This window comes from Acartia tonsa, chromosome 4, assembly GCF_053477335.1.
Source record: "Acartia tonsa isolate MP-2025a chromosome 4, ASM5347733v1, whole genome shotgun sequence".
Lineage (NCBI taxonomy): Eukaryota > Metazoa > Arthropoda > Copepoda > Calanoida > Acartiidae > Acartia > Acartia tonsa.
In genome coordinates this window covers 16,179,312-16,205,524 of record NC_137263.1, presented here as the reverse complement: position 1 = coordinate 16,205,524, position 26,213 = coordinate 16,179,312, and the positions used below count along the sequence as shown (strand labels likewise).

The window sequence follows — 26,213 nt, the reverse complement described above, 5'->3', positions numbered from 1 at the left end:
GGAATGGACAATAGTGAAAACTATTTATGAAATGAGTATTTTCCAGCCGTTTCAGATGGAATATTATTGCGTATATGAAATAAAAATAACACGATGTTTGTTATTTTGTTAGTGCTTTTGTACTGAAAGATATCACTAACTGCTGGACTAATGTGGCTCTCTTTAACGTGACGCTTCATGTAGGTCCTGGAAAGATTTTTTTTTATCTATTTAGGAGCTAGGATACTTCCACGCTTCTTATTGAAATTTTCCTCAGAAAACAATTAGGGCTACTTTCCCGGCCCTAGATAGGGTGCTGCTGCTAGTACTCTTTAAATTGATAAATATACCATATTTTTATTCTGTTTTGAAACAAGAAAAAAAAATATTGTATGATACAATCAAATATGAGGAGATGTCTAAACCCTTGTAAGGTGCAGCCACTAGACATTTAAAAATCTCTCAAAAACTGAATTATTTTAGAAGTTTCTATACTCGCCATCCATTTTATTTGTGCGAAGTACGCCCTTACATTCTCGTCTGCTTCTATAGAGAAATTCTCAAGACTATCCTCCCCTTTTAGCCCTATTCATAATACTACTTTCCTTTTACATCTTTTCCCCATCTCAAATTAAACTCTTTACCCCCTCTTTACCTTTAGCCTATTACTCTCTCTCTCTCTCCTTTACTAAGCCCATCCAAATTTCTATTTTTTGCTGCAAACAGACTGTTTAATAATAGAAAAAGAAATCTTTTTCTGCCTTTATTAAATCAAAGTGACAAAGATTTGTTATTTATTTTTTGGTTTCGACTGTTGATTTAAGTCTTCAGTTTTAGATGGCTTGATTGTTATTAACTGTAGGTTGTCGAAATTTAATTTTTTAAACATCAATTAAAATCATAAGTTATATTTAGTTTTAATCAGGTAAGAAAAATTAACATTTATAATAAATAAAAAAATAAATATTCAAAATTCAATTTAATATATTTATTGATTTAACTTTAGTTCAATAGTTATATTTAGCATGTAATATTTTTAGAATTTATCTTAACATATGGTATTTTTTTATATTTACAATGTTAAACACAATGTAAAAATGTTTACTTTAATTTATATTCACCGTACCTTAAAGTTTCGAGTACATCGTTAGTGATATTAGACTGCTTAAGTGTTTTAAATCAAAATGTACGTGTATCATGAATTTCGAAAAAAAGCACAATCTTAAATAAAAAGGAAAATAAGCAATACTTCCTTAATTTTAGAGAAGTTTAGAAATATGAATTTTGTCCTTTTACGTACCCATACCTATATATACTTCTATTTCTCTTTATAATTTTATGTTTTTTATCCTATAGATGGCACAGGTTGGAATGAGACTACCACCTGGAGGTCCTCCATCCTCATCAGGAGGGCACCAGCTGCATCACAGCCACGGGCACGGGACCCCCGGCATGCCTCCACCTTCACTGCACCACATGCAGCAGAATAGAGGTGGCAGTACTAGTAACCATGGAGGAGGTCACCATCACATGCAGGTTCAGAACAGCACGGGAGGACAACATCATGTCATGCGTAGGATGCCTTTACAACAGATGAATCATTCACACCAGCAAGTTCAAGGTATGTATCACATTATTTTCATTTAGATCAATCGAATTCTGTTTTTTTGCTTCTTTGAATAAATATTTTTTTAGGACATGGACACCCAAATTTATCTTCTTCAAATCACATTCTAATGAACCAATATGGTCCTCCCCCACCCCCAACATCTGCAGGATCTGTCATGGTTAACCCACCCCATTCCATGGCCCCCGTCACTTCAAACGGCCCTCCCAACCACCGTATATCTGGAACAGGAGGTGTTCATCATCAGCACACCAGTTCTGGCCAGACCATGGATAGCCAACGGACAAGTTACCCGCCCCGTCACCAACGTGGAGGTCAACAAAACATGACTAAATACAGAAGTGTGGCTAGTAGTAATACTGGAAGTGGACATCACCACCCGGCTCCGCCCCCTAATCAATATTCTCGTCCACCTCCACCCCTGGCCGGGGTCCAGAAGATGTTGCCTTCGTCAGAGAGTAGGACTTCTAATGTATCGCTTGTAGCTGATGTTTCAATTTCTGCTAAGCAGAAAAGTAGAGAGTTGAAAGAGAAAACCCCCATGTGTTTGGTCAACGAACTTGCACGATTTAATAAGGTAACTTCTGGGTTTTTTTATCTAAACAAAATTCCCGGTATTTGTCTTTTTTACTTGACCTTTCTCAAGCATATTGATAAAATACAAACTTACAAAGGTGGAAAATTTGAAGCACTATTAAAATGAGCTTTATACGGTTGTGGTTGTTGACAAGGTGCATTTCATAGTTGCATTAATCACAAGAGTATGATTTCAATTGTTGAAGATTTCAAAACTACATGAATCAATAAATTATGTTTAAATGTCTTCCGTGGAAGTACCCCTTTGAAGTTATTTATTTTCTGTAGGTAATGAAATTATAAGCAGCGTTTTATTGTCTATCCACAGAAATTTAAGAAATGAGTCTACGTTACCTATTTATCCACAACAATTAAAAATATCTAATAATGTTACCAACTTCCTATTATATTTATTAAAGTAATCAATATTTCATGTTCTTTTTTCAGATTGAGCACCATTACAAACTAACAGATGAAACAGGACCAGCACATAAAAAATCTTTCACTGTTTGTCTTAAAATTGGAGATAAGGTACATTTGATTTTTTATTATTTTGCGTTTGTGTTAGTTTAATGCCAACAAAAAAATCCCCCAAAAAGCAAGTTTGTTAACCAACAACCCGGTTTTTTTTTGGTTTTGGGTAGGTTATAAAATCCTTGTTAGTTTTTTGGGGTTTTATTCTAAGTTCATGTTTTTTTTATTAAATTAGTAGCGAAATTTAGTAAATGGAAATGGATTCAAACAATATTTCTTACATTTGGTTGAATATATTCATCATAAGACAAAAAATGTTAGTTTTTATCCCACCCATAAGTATTTTACAGGGGGTAACACCCCTAAAACCATCAGTTTTAATCAATATTTAGTTTATTTTAAAGCCTTGCTTAATATTTCTGATTAACCCTATAAACCTGTGTCTTTATTAGCGGCTTGGTTGCTGGTTTTTGGGCTTTAATTTAAAAAAAAACCGGAAACAGTCCCTTCGTGGCATTGCCCCTTAAGGGGCGATTCGTCGTATTTTTAAAATCGCTTTTTATAGGTTATATTAGGTTAGGTTAGGTTATACTTGGTTAGGTGATTGCCCCACAGGGTTAGACAATTAGCTCCGCAGGGTTAGAGCCCAACGCAGGGGCTTGAAATAGGAGAAAACCTACTGTAAAAAATTACGTAGAATCGCCCCTTAAGGTGCGTTGCCACGAAAGAGACTATACCCAAAAAACCTAGTTTTATTACAACCCTGCCTAAAAGGACATGAAACTAAACCTTATGCAATCTTTTTAGGAAGAATATATCGCTTCTGGTCCATCTATAAAGAAAGCCCAGCATGCTGCAGCCGCCATTGCCCTGGAAAAAACTAATTACAAGCACCCAACTCCAAAAGTAAAAAATACCAACACAAGTAAGTTTGATCATTTTTAAATATAAGATCCTACAAGTTAAGAACTTTACTTTTAAAGACTAATTGCAGTTCCATCTAAACAAGGATTACACCTTCATTGGGAAAATGTTTAGGAGGGACAAAAAATTATAGAATACCTATAATACCTATTTACAGGGAATATTTAGGTTGCTAATATTAACCTCATTAATTGGGCAGTTCTTTCATCCAATAGGAGGGGAGCTGATGACGTAAAGAGTGTGGATGGGGGGTGGCATCGTTATTTTAGCCAGCTGCGAGTATCTCTTTATATGAAAATATGGTCCAACATCCAAGTAATATCATATCGATTGTAGAAATGCTTTTTATGTTGTATGTATAGTAGTCTAGTAGACAACCAGACATTTTAATTTCAAACATCAATGCAGTATCTCCTTTTTGATGTTTTAAATTCATGCTAATATTATGATTTAGAAATGGTTACCCCCACCGTGGAATTAAATGGATTGGCTATGAAACTTGGAGAGGTACCAGAATATTCTGTTACCAGGTAACTTCACGCCGGGGAAGGATTTAGCATCCCTTGGAAACAGTATTTTTAGACAAAATAGACTATTTATTAATAAACTCCAAAAGTGTTGTCTTAGATTTCAGTGACTGAGGGGACACTGGACTTTAAATTATACTGGTACTTAAAGGATTATAATCACGTTACCAATGTTTGCTTTAAAACTTTTATTGAATTTTGATTGGTTGATTTGAACTAGCGGTGTTCATACTTGTCAATCAATAATTTCAATTATAGAATGGGTAATTTTGTTTGACATCATTGGGTAAGATTTCTAGTTAGTTGTAGAAATCGAAAGCATTAGTTAGTTTAGATGGAAATTTTATTTCAACCATAGGTGAGCCTCTTTTAGTTTTTAGAAAAATATGTGTTTTCTTATATGAGATCTAATAAGAAGAGTTAAACACACTTTTCTCCCCCAAATATCTCGTCGTCAACTTCCTTTATTTTTATCAAATCATCAACACTCAGCGTTGTTGCTTACTAATCAACTAAATGTTTTTAGAAAGCCTCACCAGACTGGCAAGGGTGTTCAAGGTCCTGCATATGTAGGCAAACTAAAAATCGGACAACAAGAATTTACAGGTATAATGTGTAACAGTTAAGATATCTTTAAAAACAAGTTAATTTGAATTAACACATCCTAGTAAAGTTCTGCAAAAATAGACAAACGTTTTTTTTTACAGTTCTGAAATACCAAAATTAAGCACTGAACTACAATTTTTTGTTGGGTTAGGTTCAATTTTTTTCCATTTTTGTTTATTTAAAAATATTTGATTTTGTATTTTTATAAACCTGACTTTCTGTTATAGCCGAGGGCATCACTGAGAAAGCAGCCAAGCATAATGTTGCCTCCCTTGCTTTAAAAGAGCTCAAGATCCAGTCAACAAATGGTTCAGATTCTAAGTTTGAACTAGATCCAACCTCTAGTCCCTTTGTTCCAGGTAAAATATTAATTTATGGACTACATTATAATGGACAAGTACATGTACAGCTTCAGAGAACTTTTTTTCGTCACCCTTCTCGTCATTATTTACCTAGGTCAACTGGTTTTTTTTTATGGAAATCTTCAATAGCAAGCTGATTATGATAACGTTAATGAAATAAATACCATAAAAATTAAATAATTTCCCAATGCCTAACCCTTGTGTGGGCTCTAAACCTGCGAGGCTACCTAGGACCCAATATAACCTATCTTTACCTGACCTAAAGTTATGTACATTCAAACGAAAAACTAACCCGCCCTCCTATTTTAATTCATTTATCAAATGGGTACTCAGTGTGATTGCGCTAAAAATTCTCTAGTTTTTAAATCCGTTTTTATTATCATTCAAGTTTTTAAAAATTTTTGTTTTAAGGTGCTACAGAACATGATGACCTAAAATCTCCGATATCCTTGGTACACGAGCTAGCTCTGAAAAGAAATCTACCTGTAGAATTTTCGGTGAGAATTTTTTTTTTTTTAATTATTGATTAAGAATATAATATAAGCTTAAACATAGTGCTTGAAAATCACTAAACGCACTCTAACCAATTTTTAAAAACACAATATAAATTCTCTTGAAGATCAAAATACTTCATGGATTCAATAAAGTTTTGATTTATAACCCAGAAAAATACCTGGCCAAAGTGTTTGGGACCTTTTTCGTCTGTTTGCAAATTGCCTTCGAATCTTTTGTATCGACTTGGCTCTATTAATATTGGCTGATATTCAAAGACCCAATTGAAAGTCGGCACAGGGTCTCCAACTTCGTGTGTAGAGTTACATTGATATAGCTCGTGCCCTCTCTATTCTTTAAATTATCATATAGATAATAATTTAGGTTGTCCAAGAATCCGGCCAACCCCATATGAGAATATTTGTTACAAAATGTATGGTTGGTTCATTTCTTACAAAGGGAGAAGGAAATTCAAAGAAGGTAAGAATTTACTTTTCAGTCTAACGGACCCAGAATTTTAAAACTTTGATGGGCTTATAATCCATACGTTATCAATAATAAAAAATTACGGTGTGGGGGGGGGGAGGTTGTACACTTATAGGAAATGAAATCTAGTATCAAAATTTTGCACTGGCCGTACGGGCTTTTGTTATTGTTATCTGCCTAACTCATTTTGTAAGATGATCTCATATATGATTGGATCTACCTGTAAAACTGTTGACACTTAGAAAGAGGATTCAGTGTATAAAAGGTACTTTGAGGATAGCACCATATAATTTTATCAAATTAATGAAATGCCCCTTATTTTAAAGAATTATGCAACGTATGAGTAAAATTTCAATTTTTGTTCTGTTTAGGTTTCAAAGAAAACAGCCGCAGAATTGATGTTGAATCACTTAAGAAAGTTGCCTCCAGTTGCAAGTGCCATAACCCATAAACCTAAAACAAATACAACAAAGAAAAAATCAAAAAATTTGATTAAGGTAATAAATTTCCCTTTTGTTGATTTTCTAAGGATGATCAGGTGATCAAAGATTTTGAAAATTATTTTATGACTACAACTTGCTCTTTTGGGTTAGTTCAATGAAAGAAAAAATCAAGTTTAGGTTTCCTAGCGAGTTAATCATAACAGAAGATAAATGGATATAGATTATACGTGTGTATTATGACAGCTCAGGGAGAACATTGTTGTCAATATAGCATGCTAAAATGGACATCATTTATTGATCAGTTCGTTTATCCAGTAGGAGGGAAGGGGATTTGATGGGGTAAAGAGGATGAATATAGTGATTCAGGGAATCGTTATTTTAGCCAGCTATAAGTTTCTCTTTATTGGAGTACATGATAATCTGGTGTAAGATCCAAGAAATAACAAATCCATTATAAGATACCTAGTAAAAAGACATTAAAATCATCTTATATTTTCACACTACTAAAAAGGTCAAAGGTGAAAATGAATTGGTCTTCAAATTTCCTAGCGCCGCGGCAATATTTTTGTAATTTTCATTATTTCTCTATTCCTGTACATTTGTATATCTTTTCAGACCGAAGCCCCCGAATCCTCAGAAGCAGCGAAACAATCCATCAACCCAATTTCCAGATTAATCCAGATCCAGCAGGCCAAGAAAGAGAAGGAGCCTGTGTACACTATGATTGATGAGCGCGGATTGCCGCGTAGGCGAGAGTTTTTCATCAAGGTTACTGTTGGTACACAATCAGCCGTTGGATCTGGGCCAAATAAGAAAGTTGCTAAACGGGCTGCAGCTGAGGTAAACAATAAAATTTACATAAAACTATACCTATCACATTTTACAGAAGTAACAGGTTTGCAACTGCCACACTCAAAAAAAGTTTCTATGGGGTGTGGGGGGTTATAACCCTGGAAGAATGGCCTAAAACATGTCCGTGTCAATACAACCGAAGGGGTGTATATTCTGCACAAGATTTATTTTTTTCCTCTGCTGGAATTTTTTTTATTTTTCCCCTCCTAGTTTTTTTCAGGCATGGATGGGGGAGAAATTAAAAAAATATTTCCATAACTCTTTATTTATTCATATTATCCTCCCTCCCACATATTCTTTTAGTTTTTATCTGAATTTTCTCCTATTTTTTACATTTTTTTACCCCCCCCCTCCCCCTAGCAGGGTCAAATTTGCAGAATATACACCCCTGTACTACAGTAGCAGAATAATGGTAGTCTCGTGATTCTAGATAGCAGTATTCTTATGTAAAAGGATCAGAATGTCTGTCTGAGTTTCTGAAGGATCTAGCTAACCGCTGAACCGACATGGTTATCCTTTACAATGTAGCTTTTCTTATGTCCTGGACAGCTTTATTACTAATTTGAGAGAGGGTATCACATTCTCCCAAGAAAAATCTCCCCTAGAAAAATACCCCCCTCCAAAAAATATATATATATAAATACATATTTTTCTCCTTATAACTAGAATTAAAAATGTGGGTTGGTTAGCTATATACCTCTAGAGACTATCTGCTAATATACCTAGAATAATGTAATCTTATAATTCTAATATGTTTTCACGGTAATTAGAAAATAGAAAAATATAAATATCTTAAACTCACAGAAACCTAAATTCATTAAAACTTTGTTTAATGTCTTCTGTGTTTTCATTTTAAATTCTATTCATGCCCCAGAAATTGTTTTCTCCGTAGTTTGTATAACTTAATAAAGTAAAAATGTGTGTTCTTCTTTAGAACATAGTTTATCAATTAAAGTTTTGAGAGTATCTTTCATGTTATCTTAAACAACAATAGTAAGTAGTAAGTTTTCAGAGAGTATGATTTAGAATAAACAGAAAAAAAAGAAAAGAAAATCTAGCTAGAGTTGAACAAAACTTTTAAAAGTGTTCATGCGTTCAAAAATGAATTATTTTTACAATATTAAGACTGATAAATCCGAGATACCTCAAAAGCTTACAGAACTGCAATATTGGGAATTCAATGTATACGGGCGGTTTCCCTTAAAGTGCTAAGTCGAGTACAGAAAAAAACCTTTTTCTGTCTGGATTTATCTAGGGATGGAGGGGGGCATTGAATAGTAGATAACACTGGTACTCAGATTATAAAAACGTATTAATTATTCGTTGGATTAAAAACTTTGGATACTTTTAGTGAATTTTGATTAGATGGTTGGTTCCAAACTAGTTGTGTCCAAACTTTTCAACCATTAAGTTTATTAAATAGAAGAGCTTATTTTGTTTATCACTATTGGGTACTTATATCATTTTATCGTCAATTTTCTTATCCCTTAAAATTCCTGGGATTTATCCTACATTTATAACATCTTTTATTTTTAGAATTTTCTGCAACAAACTGGTTACTCTCGGCCAAGTCCTGTGCCAACAAAATCTGCCCTTAAACTACCTGGAGAAACATCAGAAACAAACAAAAAGGTATGCCTGCCCATTGCTCATTGTTAATTTGCACTAATGGATATATTATTACTTGGATGTTACACCATTTTTTCATGTTCTTTAATAAAAAGGAAACTCGCAGCGGGATAAAATAACGATATCCCCATCCACCCCCTTTACCCCATTCCCTCCAATAAATAAGTTCCATGTGAGCAACATTAATTGACAAAAACATTTCCCCTGTTATAATATCTACATATATTCTATATTCATTTTACAGGGATTAGACATTGAAATTTTAGCCATTACTTTATCAGAGTACATGAAACTCTGGTGCAACATCCAAGTAATAATATACCGATTTTGTTTACACATTTACACATTTTACGGGGATTGTTAGATAAGGTATAGAAGTTTTAAATTTTTTAGTATCGTGTCTGCATGAAAACAATCAAGCAAACAGTCCAAAAACTTGGGCATTGGACCAGCATATATGTTTCATTCCCCCTTACCTTAGACGTTGATTCCATGCAGAATATACACCACTAATATATATTTTGGTACTATAAAACTAATGGTTCACGTAGCACATTTCATAACCTACATTATTAGGAATGCTACAATCCTATCCTAGCTATAAACTTAATTGCAGTGCATTGTTATTAGTAGCTAAGTTACTCTAAAATTCGAAATGTCCGTTTGAAACGGAATGGGGGAAACGTGTTTTCTCGACTTCTTATCAAGACATAAAACATCTATGGCGGTCAAACAGCAGCAATTAAACATCTTTTTAGCTGATTTTATATATTTCATATATTTCTCCGTATCTTGGTCCGATTTTCAAAATGTTTGTAGATAAGGGTATTAAAAATTTTATTTTCCTTTGTTCTGAAGGATTTTTGTGTCTATAGATGAAAGGAAAAGTAACATGTTTTTTTTTATTTTTCACATTTTTCTCCATATCTGTGATTTTGGTCCAAATTTTTCTGGATAATAGTATTAAAATTAAATATCTTTTTTTTCCTACGAGATTTTTATTTATAGATAAAAGGGCAAGTAGCTTTAGTTCCATTTTCATTTCTAATATTAGTATCAAAATTAAATTTCCCGTGGTTATTGTAAGGGACTTGTGTGTCTGTAAATTTAGATTTCTTATTTTAAAAATTTAAGGATATTTACATTTGAACTTAAGTTCTGGTTTTCTAAAATTGTTACTTTGTTATTCTGTTTGTTCTCTATGTATCTTTTAATGTTTCCTATGCTTTGCTACTTATGGATGCATGTTGTCATTCTTGTTTTATTTAACAAAAGAGATTGGATAATAACCTATTTTTTTCTCTGTCGTTCTTAATTTCATTCACCTTGTAAAATAAAAATTTAAATAAAACAGCACCAAAAAAGATCTAAAATTTATCTCTAATTGTATAAATAAAAATTTAATACCTTACCTACTTCTAAAAATGTACTCGTTCTTTTGTAACTAAAAATCTGAAATTTCATATTTTATTCTGAAATAACCTAAAACTTCATTTAGAGAAGTTTAATTATGTTTGAAATACGAAGAAATATATTTTTTCAATAATTGAAATAGGTGTTAACGAGGTTTCTGAGAAATAATATAACTAGGGGAGTGGTGATGAGTTTTAATTTTTCTCCATTAAGCTTGTTCTCCCCTCAAAAATAACCAAAGTAAAAGTAGAAAACTTACCAACAGTTACATACTTTCAGATGAAAAAACATTGAAAAACTTATTGTTATTGACTGTTTTACACTAGCTATTTTATCCTAGCCCAAAATAGCATAAAACTATGTATATAAATTGTAAAGATTACCTAAAAATCCACACCCAACCTGGTCCAACCATATTTATGTTTGGTAAAATTACTTTCCTATCTAATATCGTAGAATAGCTGAAGAAAAAATAAAGATGAGGGCAAAGTTTAGAGCTCTGATTTTAATTTTCAAAAGCGAAGCTGCTCTATGATTCTCTTTTTTATCTGCCCGTCAGTCCATAACGCCATGGGGGAAATGTGATTTTCTCGGCTGCTTTTAAGACAGACAGCCGAAATCTTGAGTGAAGATTCATTTTACACATGCGCATCTATTCTATATAGCTTTTTGTCTGTCGGTCATGCTTAAAAGACATAGTTATCTTACTTTGAAAGGTTTCGTGATTTCTTTAAATTTTTGCATTTTATCAAATCATCTACCTATTTTTTCTATTCTTTGTTATGAAAATTAACTTTGTCCGTTTGTCCTTTTGATGATTTTTAAGCTTCGCTACTTATGTATGTTGTCATCCTTGTTTCTACTGTCATTGCATTGTTTGTAAACGTCATGACCATGAGAGGCTAACTTCTCTGGAAGCTTTGCCATGAAAAAGAGACTATTATTTCTCCGCTCAAATATTCCCCTTGATATCCGTTTCCCCCATCTTCTTGCCTAATTTGTACATTGATATGCTGCCACCAGGTTTCCTCTTCTTTATAAACAACAGGTATCTGAATCCACACACACACTATAAGAGGGGGGATTACTGGAGCAACCGCCGGTGCCAGAGAATATTTTCACCTCATAGAAAGATTGGCACGTCCACCACTCCCCCGGCACTAACCAACAAGAGAGATACTTATGCATAAACACATTCACACACAACATTCAGAATAAACAGATAAGAAGTGAGGCCGCAACACTTAGCACTCCAGAGAATATCTTAGGGTTGGGGGATTTTACACGTCAGTTTAGAATATATCATCAAAGCAACAAGTTTTACTGCTAGTTTTAAATTACAAGATTTAATACTGATAATTTAATTTATTATCTACTTTTTATAAAACCAGAAAGAGTAGTAATTTTTTTTTTAAATTCTCATCCATTAGCTTTATTAAACTTAGTGTTAAGTTAAAGAAAAGTATAATCTCATAAATAATTCTTATATTTGTATATATCTTTACATTCTTTAAGTAATGTCAACCTAACAAATAAATCATTTCTTTAATACTTACTTAGAATAAGATGAGTAAACTTTTACCATTTCAAATGTCTGTAATGCCCCATTTATGATTTATGGTCTTTCGCATTTGCTTTTTTTTCGCGTTACCATAAATCAAGATTTAAGATTTTCTAACATCAGCAAAAGTTTTTTTTTCTTTTTGGGACTTGACAAGAATTCACCACAGTAATTACAAATGGACGTAGGATGTACGTGGTTATTTTGAGAGGGGAAAATTTGTCGTCACTTTAGCTTGCTAATATGGACCTCATTTATTAATCAGTTCGTCCATCCAGTAAGAGGGGAGGGTATAGGGTAAATGGGGGGATCTTTTTTTTTGCCAGCTACGAGTTCCACTTTATGTTTGTAGATGATACACTGATGTAAGATCTAAGTAATAATAAATCTATTCTTAAGCTGCATGCTGTCAAAATATTAGGTAGAAAGGAAATCAGTTTAATTAAATTTTAATGCTTTGAAGAGAATAAAATCAGTGATTACTCTAAAAGTTGATTTGCATCCCCTTTTATTCAAAGCTGTCAAATTGATTTATTTACTCTAAAACAACAAAAGTATATTTTGGGTGTTGTTTCATTTTAGAAATTTCATAACATATTTCCCTATGGATTCAAATCCGATTAATATCCGCTTTATTGGAACCGGTTCTCAGCCATACCATAAAATCATGTATTGCATCTTATTACAGACAATTTTTCACAAAGATTAAAATAAAAATCATAAATTTGATACAAGTTTTGTTAACCTGACCCTTAAAATTATTCATTTTAATATCCGCGGAAAGCTGTATATGATGCGATGAATAACTATTATTGTTTGTTTCCCAATATTTATAAGAAAAATTTCGTCTGGCATCAAAAAGTTTTTAGTGAACAGAAATATTCAATAATTTAATATGACGGTAAATTTTAAATTTCAGTAATTTCAGTATTTCAAGTTGTTTTTCAATACAAAAAGATTAAATGTTTAAAAATTGAAATTAAAACCATGGAATTTAATATCTAAAATATTTTAATTTAATCCCAGCTGGCAAAATTTGAAACTTTAAAAGAGATTCATCATAAAATAGAATAATAACACTGCGAGGGGAATATATAAGTTTTTAAAGTAAAGTTTGTAATAAAAATATGTTTCCAGTGTGAGGTTTTATGGTGCAAAGTATTAACTTTTTATAGTTTATTACCAACCTTTTGCAGGCACAGGGTCAAGGATTATAAATACCAAATATTAAAGTGCTGGAATGTATGCCTATCTGTATTTAGATAAGAATATTTCGTAAACGACTGTATTGATCAGTTGGCAATTGTTAGGAAAGCTTGGTATTGGTCTAGTGGAGAGTTTAATCTCTATGTGGATTTGGGGGGATTAACATCAGTAGATATTGCCAACAAAAAAAAACATTTAACCTATGGAAAAATGTTACACATTTCAAATTAGAAAATGAAAGGAAGAGGAAGGGTTTGATGATGGAAGAAAAAATTTCAGTGTTTTAAGTTACATATAGTTATTTTTAACCACTCTGTAAATATATTGGTCTATCATTGACCTCACTTTCATCCCTAAGTTTCACTCATAACATTTTAAAGTGCTCTGAAGATTTTTCCACTATGGCTTCGAAACCGATTAATATCCGCTGGATTAGAATAAGTTTTTAGAAATCTTCCATCGTATTAAAGACAATTATCTACAAATATTAAAATAATCATCATAAAATGAATACCAGTTTTAATTTTTTAAATTTTAATATCCGCGGAAATATTTGCGTAATACGGTGCGATAAATATCTATTAGATCAAGAATATTTTTTTATTCCTAATATATCTTTTCAGATACAAAAACTTTTAATAAAAATCGAGAAAACTCAAAATTTGAAGATTGATTTGCTAAATAATGGATCCCAGGTCTTTACCTGACAGCAAAGTATCCCCAGATCATGATGAAATGGTGACAGGATATCAATTCATCACTTTAGTTTTACACTAGCGGCTACGCCTCCTACAGGCCTCTAGGGGGAGGAGGGGGGAGTTGAATCCAAAAAAACATTTATTTTTAGTAAAAAAAAATTTTTAGGGGCGGGGGTGGTGGGGATGTTACAAAACAGACATCCTGTTACTTTATTATAAGGATTAATAGCAGCTGTGCCAATAGACATATTAAATATGTTTGTTTGCATGATATGTGATTTAACCTAGCAAAGCTTTATTCTAAGTAATGCAACTATTTAAATCTGACTCATAATGCGAATGACTTTAAAAAAATTACTGCCCTCTCTCACTAAAATCTGTACACTTTCTAACCAATAGTATGACCGGGTTGTTCCTCTACTGTTTTCCTATTGGCTGATATAGAGAGTGCCTCTTATGACATACAACTCAAGCTATTTTTTTACATTTTTAAAGAATTTTTATAATCAGGAGTTTTTTTGAGAGCTATTTTTAATTGGGAACGGGGCTAAGTCCATTGTATCAGAATGAGTTTTAAACCTTACTAAAGTCAATACATACAAACATATAATAAAACCTTCTCTTCAGATGATAATTATCCCAGATTTTCTAATTTATTTGTAATAAAATTTTATAAATTTACCAGGGAGTAAGGGAGGGGACAATGGGCAATTAATTCAATTTAAGAGTTTTCAAAGAAAGACCATGAAATCCAGATTAATCCAGAAAATTTGGAGGAAATTGTAAAGGGATTGTTAATTAAATCTAGAAAAAATAAACTAACAAAAAGTTTAAAAAAAAGCAATCATTTGAAAATTAGATTACCAGTATTACAGACTGACATAACCATTTTGTAATTAATTACTAGAAAAATCTCCATGGAACTCTCCAGATTACAGGAAAAGGGAAAAGAGAGGTGGGGGCAAGGGATATGAACAGGGAAAAAAGGGGCAGGCATGTAGGGTAACTGCTAGCTGGCTGGGCAAGAATATGACCCGCACGCCCTTCTGCCCCTTTTTATCTTGTTTATTTCCCTTGCCCCCACCTCCCTTCTCCATTTCCCTTTCTCGTCTGCTTTAAAAAAGGAGGTGGAGAGAAGGGAGTGAAATAGAGTATGGGAGGGGGGCTGTGTATTTATATTTAAACTACTCTCTGTCTGCTATATTCTAAACTAACACAGCGAGTAGCGGCATTTCTTGCGCTAGTACCCAAACTCAGTCAGAAACTGCTAAATTCTTGCACATTCCCTTCAAGCCAGTACCCAAAGTCTGAGACTCCTAAAAATTGAATATTCTATCCATTGTCCCCTCCCTTACTCCCTGAAATTTTCTCTCCTTGATAAAATTAAATTTTAAATTTACAGTTTGTTTGCTCAATTCCTTGAAACTCGAATGATAATTTATATCTATCCTATCGTCGATTCAAGGATTATCTAAAATGTTTTCTCCAAAATCTATATTTCAACATTGAATTATAATTATTACATAAGAATTTTTTCCTTTTTACTGTTTAGGATCATTTTTTTGGTAAATGTATTGAATTTAAGTTTATTAAAATGATGAAAATTTTTTTGTAATGAAAAATTACCTTATCCTAAATTTTTTCTTCAAATACTGATACAGATAATATTGGTAGATGAAATTGATTTTAATAATAAAAGTTTAATATGTAAATGAAACATAACACTTTTTACTTGAAATTGATATTTAGAATGTATTAATTAACTATACATCCATTTCCAAATTAATTTATTTTATAACACAACAATTAAACATTTAATTTCCGGTACTATAAATATTATAGGTATCTTATTAATCATATTAAAAAATATTTAATCTACTTAAATAAAATTTCATTCTCCAACAAAAATTAACCTTTTTTGTTTTTCCCCTAAAGAAATTCTGCACTTATATTTTTAGGACTTGATTACAGAGTTGCTTCGCCTAAACATTTTACCTTGTTGTTATATGAATCAGTATTCCTAAAATCAGTGGAATAGGATTATTATATCACATAAAAATTGTTGTTAAAAATATTAACATGATGTTTTTTGTGCAACTTGGCAATCTGGTAACAATTATAGATTCTAAATCCTACCTAAATACTACAATAATGACCATGCCAAGTTTGAAATCGATAGGACAATTCTAACATGTCTAAATTAATGATAAGAGCTACTTGATTTTAGAAAGCTTTGCTTTAAAAAAAATTAATTTGTTTCCCCTTTATCTTTGGTTCAGTAGGAATATATGTTCTAAGTTTAGATTAATTTGAAATTCTATTTGATGCACTTCTATATATATCCCATCAACATGAACTTCAAGAAAGGTTTTACAAACTTTCATTTTTAGTCTACACTTACTTAGAGAGAGGAAGGGTATGATTTAAAAAAACATAATGTCGAACTTCTCAATTTTCAAGACTTTTTCAAACAAGAAAGTTTTGTAAAAGTTTCACCAAAGTTTCCCTCTTAACATGTTCAAGCTTTTGAATATTTAAGTAAACATCATTCAACCATTTCAAGCTATCTTATCAAACATTCAACAATATTACATCACTGAAAAAATTAGGACTAGATAACTTTAAAGTTATGCAGAAACTTTTAAAATGTTAAAAAGGAATATTACTTGATCATTGTCAGAACATATCCTAATAGTTTATGACTTATAAGATGCACAGCGTGTTTTATAAAGCTTTATTTCAAATCTAATGTGGATTAAATAATGAATTCGCCTTCTGAATATTCTGAATATTTTTAATATCTAATGGATATTCACTTTTACCTAATTTAAATTACTATTTGTTAGCGTTATGAGGACAACTACCTTTTATTAAAAAAGTTATTTATATGAAACACATATGAATAGTATAGGTGCTTTTTATTTTCATCTTTGTCTCTTTGTTTGTCTGTCTATTTATCTTTCTACTTGTCTCGTCTGTCTTATTATTTGTCGTCTTGTCTGTATTTGTCTGTCTACTTGTCTGTTTATTTGTTTGTCTGTCGATTTTTTTAACAATTGGAAATAGTTATATTAATTTAGACAAAGACATAGGCTGGACTTAAAAATCTAAATACTGTAATAAATTGACACAAAAAAACAAAGGGGGTGGTAGGTAGGTTGTGCTAAAATTCTGTAGAGGTGTGAGTTTTAATGATAAAAAACAGTAGTAGAATTTTTTTTGGTCTACAGTTCTTTTAAATAAGGAATACACATATTTAGTGAATAATATCGTTCTACTACTGTTTTTAAGCCTTAGAACTCGCACTTTTACGGAATTTTAGCACAGCCTACTCCCCCTTTTCAAAGTTAATCGCTCAATATCGTTAATTAAAATATAACATACCAAAATGAAGAAAAAAATATAAAGTGAAGAATTTTTGTGCACAAGAATGTACCAATACTTTCTGTCTTCTGGGTTGTTTTCTTTTCTATTTGCTTTCTCATATTTCTAGGAAAATAGCATTAAGTAACAATATCCATATTTTTATTTCATCTAATAACAATAAAAAATTCTGCAAAAATGTAGGTTGGAAACATTTATTTGATGAAAAGTTTAAATATTTATATTTTGGCAGTTACCGCCAACTTTTTGCTGATTTATTGGATATTAACAGCTTCTAAAAACATCAAATTAGTCTTAAAATACCAAAGTTTTAATTAAATATCAAGATCAAAAGGTTTTATAGTCAATTTATTTTCATAGAAGATATTTAAAATAAAAATAAGAATAGATAACATGACTAAAGTATTTTTGATTTTCTTAATGCTTCTTCAAAAATATCAAAGAATAGAATAGAATATATTAAGAATTTCAGAGCAAGGAGTAATGAAGCCTTGAAGTAGGCCGTAAATTTACCCCTTTAATTAATTTTATTTAATGTTAGAAGATGTCTATGGATGGACGTTTTTTATTGTAGGAATTTTAATATCATCATTATTTACCAGTATTTGTTTTCTTCAATATGCTATCCCTAGTACTAAATCTTTTAAGTAGTTGCCAAGATCTTAAAGGACAGGCATAAAAAAAACTTACTACTTTATGTTATAGGATATTGAATTAAATTTTCCCTTAAATGTTTCTCAGTATTCTTCATAAAGACTACAAGATATCATCAAATAATAACCCCTCTCTTAACTAAGTAAATACATCTAAATGCATATTTGGTGGCAGTTCTCTCCTTGTGCAGCGAATACAACTGTAACTGGTGCAACCAGTGCAGACAAGACGACATCCACCTAGCACTTCGTCAACCCATGGAAAGTCCCACGTGTACAAGAAATAAAATTTTCACCTCCAAAGATGTGGCTGTACAAAGTCAGCTTATGAATCAAGAGTTTTACTGTTGATGAGAGACCAGACTAATTAATCCATTATTAAAGAAAGTATTTCTACTTCCCAAGGGGGTGAGTTTCTATTAGTCGGTTAATGGTAATTGGTAATTTAGTAAAGTGACCAAGAAAATGGAAAATCCATTTAAAGAGGTGATAAACAAGCTCGATCTTTAAAAACATTACTGTGGTATATTAACCTCGTAATATCATAATATTTGTAAACACTACCTAACCAATTTCTTCAGTATTTAAAAAATTAAATATTTAATGTTTTCATTTTTCTGTTTTACAAATTTCACTATACAAAGTTTAAAATAGGTTTTACGATTTCTATTATGGAAAATAGCTATAAACCATCCCGTGATTTAAATCTGAAAATTTAATAGCCTAAAACCATCACAGAACCTATCTGAACCTTAGCAATCGGTTCAAAAGTTAAAGTTTTTGAGATCGCAAGCTTCAGGTAAAAAAAAACTTATTACCTATATTATAGGATATACAAAAAGACGTTACATTGCACGTTCCTAATTTTTTAGAATCCCAAATTAAGATAAATCCAGAAAATAATCCTATCACGTACATTTCTGACAACCATGTAGTTCAAAAACTCAAACAAAAATAACTTGTTTTTCTGAAATGACAATAATACTAATTTTTCCTTGCGGCAAAGCTCTTTCTTTGCTAGAAATATATCAAACATACACAAAAAGGTTTGGGTTGTGCTTTTTTTCAAGACTTGCACATATTGTTAATGCTAATGTTCAGCAGTAACTTTTTATTTGATTATGGTTGTGTAATATGTATTGTATATATGTGTACTGAAATTGTTCAAATTTCTCACAAGAAAGACAATATCTATGGAGAGGACGGAGAAGTGAAACCAACGTCAAAAAGCTTAATAGCAATGTAACTTGGACTAATTTATTGTTTATTGAACAGTTTGTTCATCTAGTAGGAAGGGATTGGATGGGGTAAAGGGGGTGGAAGGGAAGAATCGTTATTTTAGCTAGCTGCAAGTGTTGAACAAACCTTTAATAATATATCCATTTATAGACTGCAGAAACGACGTCGTAACCGTCGTTGTCGCTAAAAGAATCGCTGTTTCCCGATAATAAGGGATGGGGAAAAAAATTGGCGGTTCAGCTGTGGTTTCTACATTGTATTAAATAAATTAAAGAAACTGCAAACCAAAATCCTGTGGATGGATTTTTTTAGGGGGGGGGGGGGGTTACAGATCCTTTGTGTGGCACTTCGCTTCCCCCACTTTGGTTTGTAGAAAAGAACAGAAATTTAAGTGTGACCAAACTGAAACCTACAAATCTAATCTAATACAACTCATTTTAGGTAATCTAAAAAATTGTAGCACAAAAATTTGACCTTTGTTATTTCAGTTGACATTCGAAGACGAGGTTGTAAAAAGTGAGAGCGGTTCATCTGGAAGACAAGTTGTCCCAGGAATTATTTTCATCGAACAAAAATCTAAACAGAATTCGAAGGTATTGCCATTTATATTTTATACCATTATTTACATGTTACTAGTAGGCTGTATGTGTGTTAAGATCTCGTTAACGGCTGGACCGAATGTTTTACAAATGTAATGAAAGTTTACAATTGGTGCAGGGCAGGATTTCGGGTATTTAGTCTACCCTAATAAGAGATATGTCCTCAAAAGTAAACCCCCAACGAAAGTCTTCTTCTTTAGCTAAATATAAATGGAATGCATACTGTACTATATTTAAGTTCAGAATACCAAAAAAATTTGACTTCGAATTTGACGACATAGATAAAAAAGATAACATTTGTATTACTTTTTTCTTCTTAAATTAGTAGGTATGATTTTTAATTGCATGTCATATGTCTTAAATGAATTAACAACAGATCGATCTATCCTGTAGAGAAACTTCGCATAAACATTGTACAAAATAATATGAAATGTAATTTAGATTTCAAATGGAGAAGGAAGTCCATTAAAAAGTTGTAATTCATCTAAAAGCCAGGTAACATTAGCAAATATATTATTTAAACTTACTGTTAGTGCATAAACGCAGGGATCTAAAGGGATAAGACAATGGCTGATGAATTGGTGTACACCCCCAATGAATTACAAAATCCACAAAATTACCTTTTCTGTAGATTAAAATTAGTGGTTGAAACATTTGGACACTGAACTAAATGAACCAACTAATCAAAATTTAAAGTCACCAAAGTTTTTCTACAAAAGATTTTCTATCAAACCTGAATACACCTCTTTGGGGATTATTAATCAGAATAATAAGCCAAAATTTTGCTGTAATTCCAAAGACACTAGCAATAGCAAATCAACTATTGAAGGCAGACTTTCATTGTACGACCTTTGTCTATAAGTCTTTATTCAATTGTTCATAGTAATGAGTTGCGACTGTTCAGGGCCAGGGCCGTTATAATTTTCATTCAGATTTTTCCTATGATGGGTAATAAGTATGTTTTTTTTTGTCTGAAAAATGCGTTTAGAAGGTTTTAGACTATTTTTAAAACCTCTACCACCCTCCCCTAGAGGCTAATGGCAAAGTTACTAATTAGTTATAAATTATAACTTCGTCTCCACAATTAAAATTAAAATTATTAAAATTACTAAAAACAGATAAAATAGATATAAACTATTTATTTGTTTAATAAATTCAAGCAAAGTAAACTTTCTATATTGTTTTTGTTTTTGGTTGGTATTATGAAAGTTGAGAATTTTAATCAGGTTGACTGTGCAAATACAGGAACAAAGTTTATTTGCAAATCCTAAAAATAGGTATGATATGGATTCTGTTTTTACAACTTTCAAATTTTATTAATGTAAAAATCATCTCAAGAGTTAAAATTAGAAATTAAATAGCCTAAAACCTCCGACCTATGTTAAGCTTCCCTAAAATGGAAATTCAATCGATTCAGTAATTATTGAAATCATTAACTTCAATAAAATAAGGCGTTTAATTTACCTTTTGTATTCCAAGGCGGCCACAATTGCCAAAGAACTGCTAGATGGAGGAACTTCCCCTACTGGAGATGAACTTGCTAAGGCAGCCGCCGCAGCATCATGTACCGCGACTGCGCTGCCAAAAACGGTGCCGAGCCTGCCGACTTCTGGCCAGGGAGTTTCATCTAAAGAGCAGCTTGCTTACTTGTCTCAGGTTAGATATTCACCAATAGATATATTTTACTAGAGGGACTGTCAGACATAATAATACATCCAACTTAGTCGCAGACGAGGTTTTTTTTGTTTATATTTAGTCACATCTAATCTTTTCGGGGTCGGTACTCCACTATAAGTTTTAGCTTTTAAAGGAAAAAGATAAATCTTCTCTGGACCTAAGAGAAGCTTCCTTGTACAGGAAAAAGTATATTAGTTCAGTAGTTAGCAATGTCCTATGGTGCACTGCACACACACACATTAGATATCCTGCTTTTTTATTATAAGGATATATTATTTTAAGTTCTGTGATACTTGATGCATGTAGTTTATTTTTTCATGTAATTTTAACCCCAAAAGGACTTTTTTTTGCAGAAAATAGTAAAATATGTAGGTCCAAAAAATAATATATTTCAAATTCACATCTTTTAAATCAGTAAGCATAAGATATTTATTTCGTCATTCAAATAATTATTTATGTTTTAGAAGATTTCTCACATTAGGAATCCACTTAAAGTTTTATTAATAAAATAAAAATATTATAGAACAGCAATGTAAATATTATAATTACAAACATAATATTTTTACCAGGAAAAACTATCTAATAAAAATATTATCTTAAGAGGAGTGGTATATGAATATTTAGATTATAGTTATTTATCGCATCGTATTATAGACAGCTTTCCGTGGATAATAAAATGAAATATTATATGATTAGAACCAGTTGTTAGCTCAGAGGGGCCATAAACGTAATAAACTGGTTTTTATCTATGATTTCAATTCTAATATTTATAGAAAATTGTCTGCAATACGATGTTATACATGATTTTTTCACTTTCGCTGAGAACCGGTTCTAATCTAGTTGATATTAATCGGTTTCGAAATCATTAGGGAAATCCTTCATTGTCGATATGACTTTCTCACGGAGCTCAGTAATAGACATTTTTTCAATAATTGCTTTTAACTGTTAGAACTTTTACTTTTAAAGTGTCGAGTTAAATAAAGTATTTATTGAGTTTATTTTGTAAGAGAATTTTAGTTTGAATTCTTTCAAGTTTATGGTGAAAATCTAAGGTGGGTTTTAAGACAAAAAGGACGTCTGCGTTTAAGTTAATCAATTAAAAATCTCGTCCAACTATGTTATCCAACTTAAAAAAAACAACTCTGAGCTTTTTAACAACCACTGATTTTTTGAGTGACAATACTCAAAATGATTAGAAGCAATTCAAACAATGAATCAAATTTAATTGGAGTTCAAGTCTCCGTGTGCTTACTTAAATATCGCCGTCGAAATACATTCACGCAATATTATGGCCCCCTGGTTGTGTAAACAGGTAGATGATAATTGAGTAGTTCTGGATATTCAATAGTCACGTACATAATATTATTATTTATCCCTAGCTCCTCTGCGGATAGTGTTTATTCATTGCGGCAACTTAATTTGGGACACCTGCAACACTCGTCGATTAATCAGGAGCTTTAATAAAAAAGCAGGTCAGGTCAATATGGGCTTAATGGACCCAAAATTGTTGGCTAAACAAATCATCTTACTTAGGCCCCATCACTAAGTAAATGGCTAATCAATAATTGGAATGTTTTGTTTAGATACTTGGCTTCACAGTTACCTACAACCACTTTCCAAAGAAAGGAGAATACCTTACCCTCGTCTCACTATCTACAAATCCTCCACAGGTCATTTTTCTTTTTATTAAAAACAAAGCTATTCTAAAATTAGGGTCCAATCGTCCGTAACACTTCACTCTTTTCTTTTATTTAGGCATATTAGAATTGCCCTATCGATGTCCCATGGAACCAGATAGAGCCCGGAATTCAGCAATAACAATGTTGCTTACTTTATTTTTTCAGGTTTGCCACGAAAGCGGGCAGAGCCTGGAATCCAGCCATAACAATGCTGCTCATTGTTTATTTGTTCAGGTTTGCCATGGAACCGGGCAGAGCCTGGAATCCAGCCATAACAATGCTGCTCACAACGCACTTAAAACTCTGGCTGCTAATGGTCTTGATGATATTAACAAGGACACACCATCTGCTAATATTACAGGTCTTAATTTTATATATCTTTATCAGCGGCAGCACTCTTAGCATCTATGGGTGAAAGGGTAATATTACAAAAGGCTAAAACTACACCAAGACATATATTTGAAACAACTTTAATTCAATATAAAAAAAAAACTTAATCAATCCCTTGATACATGTGAAGCTTCCCTAAACTCTTCAAGCTATCGCATGTCCTTGAGTTTTTAATGCACAGTTTAAAGAGTGTCATTGCTGGTTTTAAAGTGAAGCTTTTCTATGTGTAATAAAGGTCGAACTTACCATGGTAATTTATAGAGTTACAGAAACTTAGTAACTCTTTACTAGAATCTCCATTTGGAAGTTCTATTTAAAACTAACTTTAGGATTGATGATTCCTAGGACGATTAGGAACTATATTTTAAGCGAAGCGTCTCTATAACCAAGCTTTTAATTACTGGTTACTTTAAATTTGTCAATGTTCTGTAACCTGTCTGATTGGTTAAGATTTGCTTTTATGAATGTTGCCATCCTTGTTAATTTTGGTTTCAATTTATTTCTTTTCAGACGATGTGCAAAAGAAGTGAATATAAGAAATATCCTACAATATATTATACAAATATAATGTTGCAACTTACAATCCATAATCATCAACATTTTTATAAAATAAAAAGTTATTGAAAATTATTATAAATCTTTGGAGATGTTTTAGATAGCTTTTGGTAGACTGCTAGCGGTCAATCAGTTGGACACTAAGCATATAATCATACATCATAAACGTTGTACGAATTGTAAGAAATAGTAAAGGTTTAAAAAGTAGAAAAACACCACTTCGCACGTAAAAAAGGTATAAAATGGATGTAGAATGTAAGTGGATATCATGACAGGTCAAAAATTGTCTTTAATTTAGGTTACAGTTTCCCCTTTCATATATTGGTCAGTTCTTTTATGCAGTAGGAGGTTAGGGGATAGGGTAAAAGGAGTGGAGGGTGGTGATCGTTATTTTAGCCCGCTACAAGTTTCATTTTATTACAGACCGTGATAATCTGGTGTAAGATCCAAGTAATAATAAATCCATTGCTAAAAATAATAGTGTATATGAGTTTTCTTTAGCCCCGCTTCCTTTATTGACTATTCATAATTATTTGTGGGCCTTGTCATGTGTTAGAACCTTAACTGGCCGTCTTGCCGTTTGGCCGCTAGCAGTTTATAAAGTTATCAAAAAAAGACCGTTCTTGGTATATTCCAATTAAGATATTTTCTGAATGGTAAACTGTTGAACTGTTTTAAATGATACTAACCACAGATATTATGTGTTACCCAATTATGTTAACATTTATTAATTAACAACTTTTTTTTGGCAACCTAAGAAATATTTTTCTAATGACTATATATTTTTTACTGAATTGATTGAGAATATAGTACATTTTACCATGTTTTCACCATTCAAAATTGCTTCTAAAATAGATCTATTTGTAAAGTTTTTATCGTGACATAATATTTTTTTTTTCTCGACATTGGCAGACAAAAGTCTTTAATACGATGCGATAAATAATTACTATAAATGATAAGTTTTTACCGTCGAAAAAATTGTTTTCATGTTGAAAAGTGTAAAATCCTTGTGTCTAATATGCTTGTTTTTGTTTTCTTAAATTTTGTTATACTAAACTTGTTAATGTGCGTATTTTAACTATTTATTCAAATACGAAGAATTAAATAACAGTAAGAAAAAATTAAGGATTTTATTTCTCAAATATTTTATTTTCTTCTTAAACGTACAGATTTTCCCTCTGTAGTACGTTTTTTTCTGTTAATTTGTTATTATATTTTGTAAATAAAGGAAGCCTGCAGCAGGAATAACAGCATTCTAACTGCTGAAAAACTACCACTAGTAGATCTAATACCCCAAATTTGAAGCCTTCAGCTTCAATAACAAAAAATTTAAAGGCATATCAGTTATTGAGTCTACTTGTGGCTGTCTTTCAGCAGGTAGAGCGGCTTATTTCCTGCAGGCTTCCTTTAAAGTAACATGCTAAATATGTACATTTGTTATTATTAAATAGATAATAGAAGATGAATGATCTTTAAAATAACATTTTGAAAACTTTGTAAAAATTTAAGTTTTTTATGAAAGTATATATATAGGAATGGAACAATAGAGGGGCTACCAAGAAAAACTTTACCGCCCCTATATTTCTTTCTTTGAATTGCTAAGAAATTGTGTGTATACATTTATTTATTATTATTTATATTATTTGCATCAAATATTGAATATACATATATATTTAAACAACTTTTTTATTGTCAAGGATTTTTTTATTTGGGGAGGGGGATTGGGTAAATGTTGAAAATCGACCTTTTTGATGTAAAAGATAAAGTTTTCAACAATAGCACGAATCTAAAAGAATTAGGTTGGTTTTAGAGGTCTTTTTTTGGGTTTAATACCCAACCCCATTTTTGGGTGGGTAAATTTATACCCTTCCTTTCTCCCGGACGTTCTTGTCACCAATGTTGGTTTGAAATACCAATGGATATAAGTGGATTTATTGACTTGCGAAAATTTTCGCCAAATTAGCTTGCTAATATGCACCTCATTCATTGGTTAGTTCGTTCATCCAGTAGGATGGAATGAGGTAAAGGGTGTGGATTATTTTAGCTCAACTGCGAGCATCACTTTATCAGAGTTCATGAAAATCAGGTGCAACATCCAAGAAATAAAAAATTGTTTGAAATCCCAAACTGTAAATATTATTGGTCATTCTTGTTCACCTTAATTAATATGTATATTAATGCC

The 26,213-nt window shown here is 31.8% G+C and overlaps 1 protein-coding gene across 4 annotated transcripts; it reads left to right on the top strand.

Moving 5' to 3' along the window:
• The first annotated feature begins 533 nt into the window (after window positions 1-533).
• On the top strand, window positions 534-25,709 carry LOC145316270 (double-stranded RNA-binding protein Staufen homolog 2-like). Of its 4 annotated transcripts, none has more exons than XR_013878403.1 (20): window positions 534-904; window positions 1,336-1,600; window positions 1,675-2,183; window positions 2,630-2,713; window positions 3,464-3,581; window positions 4,035-4,110; window positions 4,634-4,713; window positions 4,941-5,072; window positions 5,487-5,572; window positions 5,952-6,047; window positions 6,425-6,550; window positions 7,112-7,336; window positions 8,885-8,980; window positions 19,620-19,724; window positions 20,172-20,225; window positions 21,210-21,386; window positions 22,991-23,077; window positions 23,321-23,447; window positions 23,987-24,141; window positions 24,648-25,709. XR_013878403.1 is itself a non-coding variant. In XM_080156692.1 (19 exons), the coding sequence occupies exons 2-19, from the start codon at window positions 1,336-1,338 to the stop codon at window positions 24,004-24,006; spliced, it is 2,463 nt and encodes an 820-aa protein (XP_080012818.1). In that variant the 5' UTR covers window positions 534-904; the 3' UTR covers window positions 24,007-25,709. The 4 variants fall into 4 exon arrangements, 1 of the variants encoding a protein (XP_080012818.1); XR_013878401.1 differs by having other exon boundaries at window positions 24,626-25,709; XR_013878402.1 differs by having other exon boundaries at window positions 24,623-25,709.
• The last annotated feature ends 504 nt before the right edge of the window (window positions 25,710-26,213 follow it).

Bases quoted from the DNA above. Each gene is read 5' to 3' on its own strand.
- LOC145316270 (XM_080156692.1), top strand. From the start codon at position 1,336: ATGGCACAGGTTGGAATGAGACTACCACCTGGAGGTCCTCCATCCTCA. The intron at 6,551-7,111 runs GTAATAAATTTC...ATATCTTTTCAG, and splicing joins AATCAAAAAATTTGATTAAG to ACCGAAGCCCCCGAATCCTC. The intron at 23,448-23,986 runs GTCTTAATTTTA...ATTTCTTTTCAG, and splicing joins ACCATCTGCTAATATTACAG to ACGATGTGCAAAAGAAGTGA.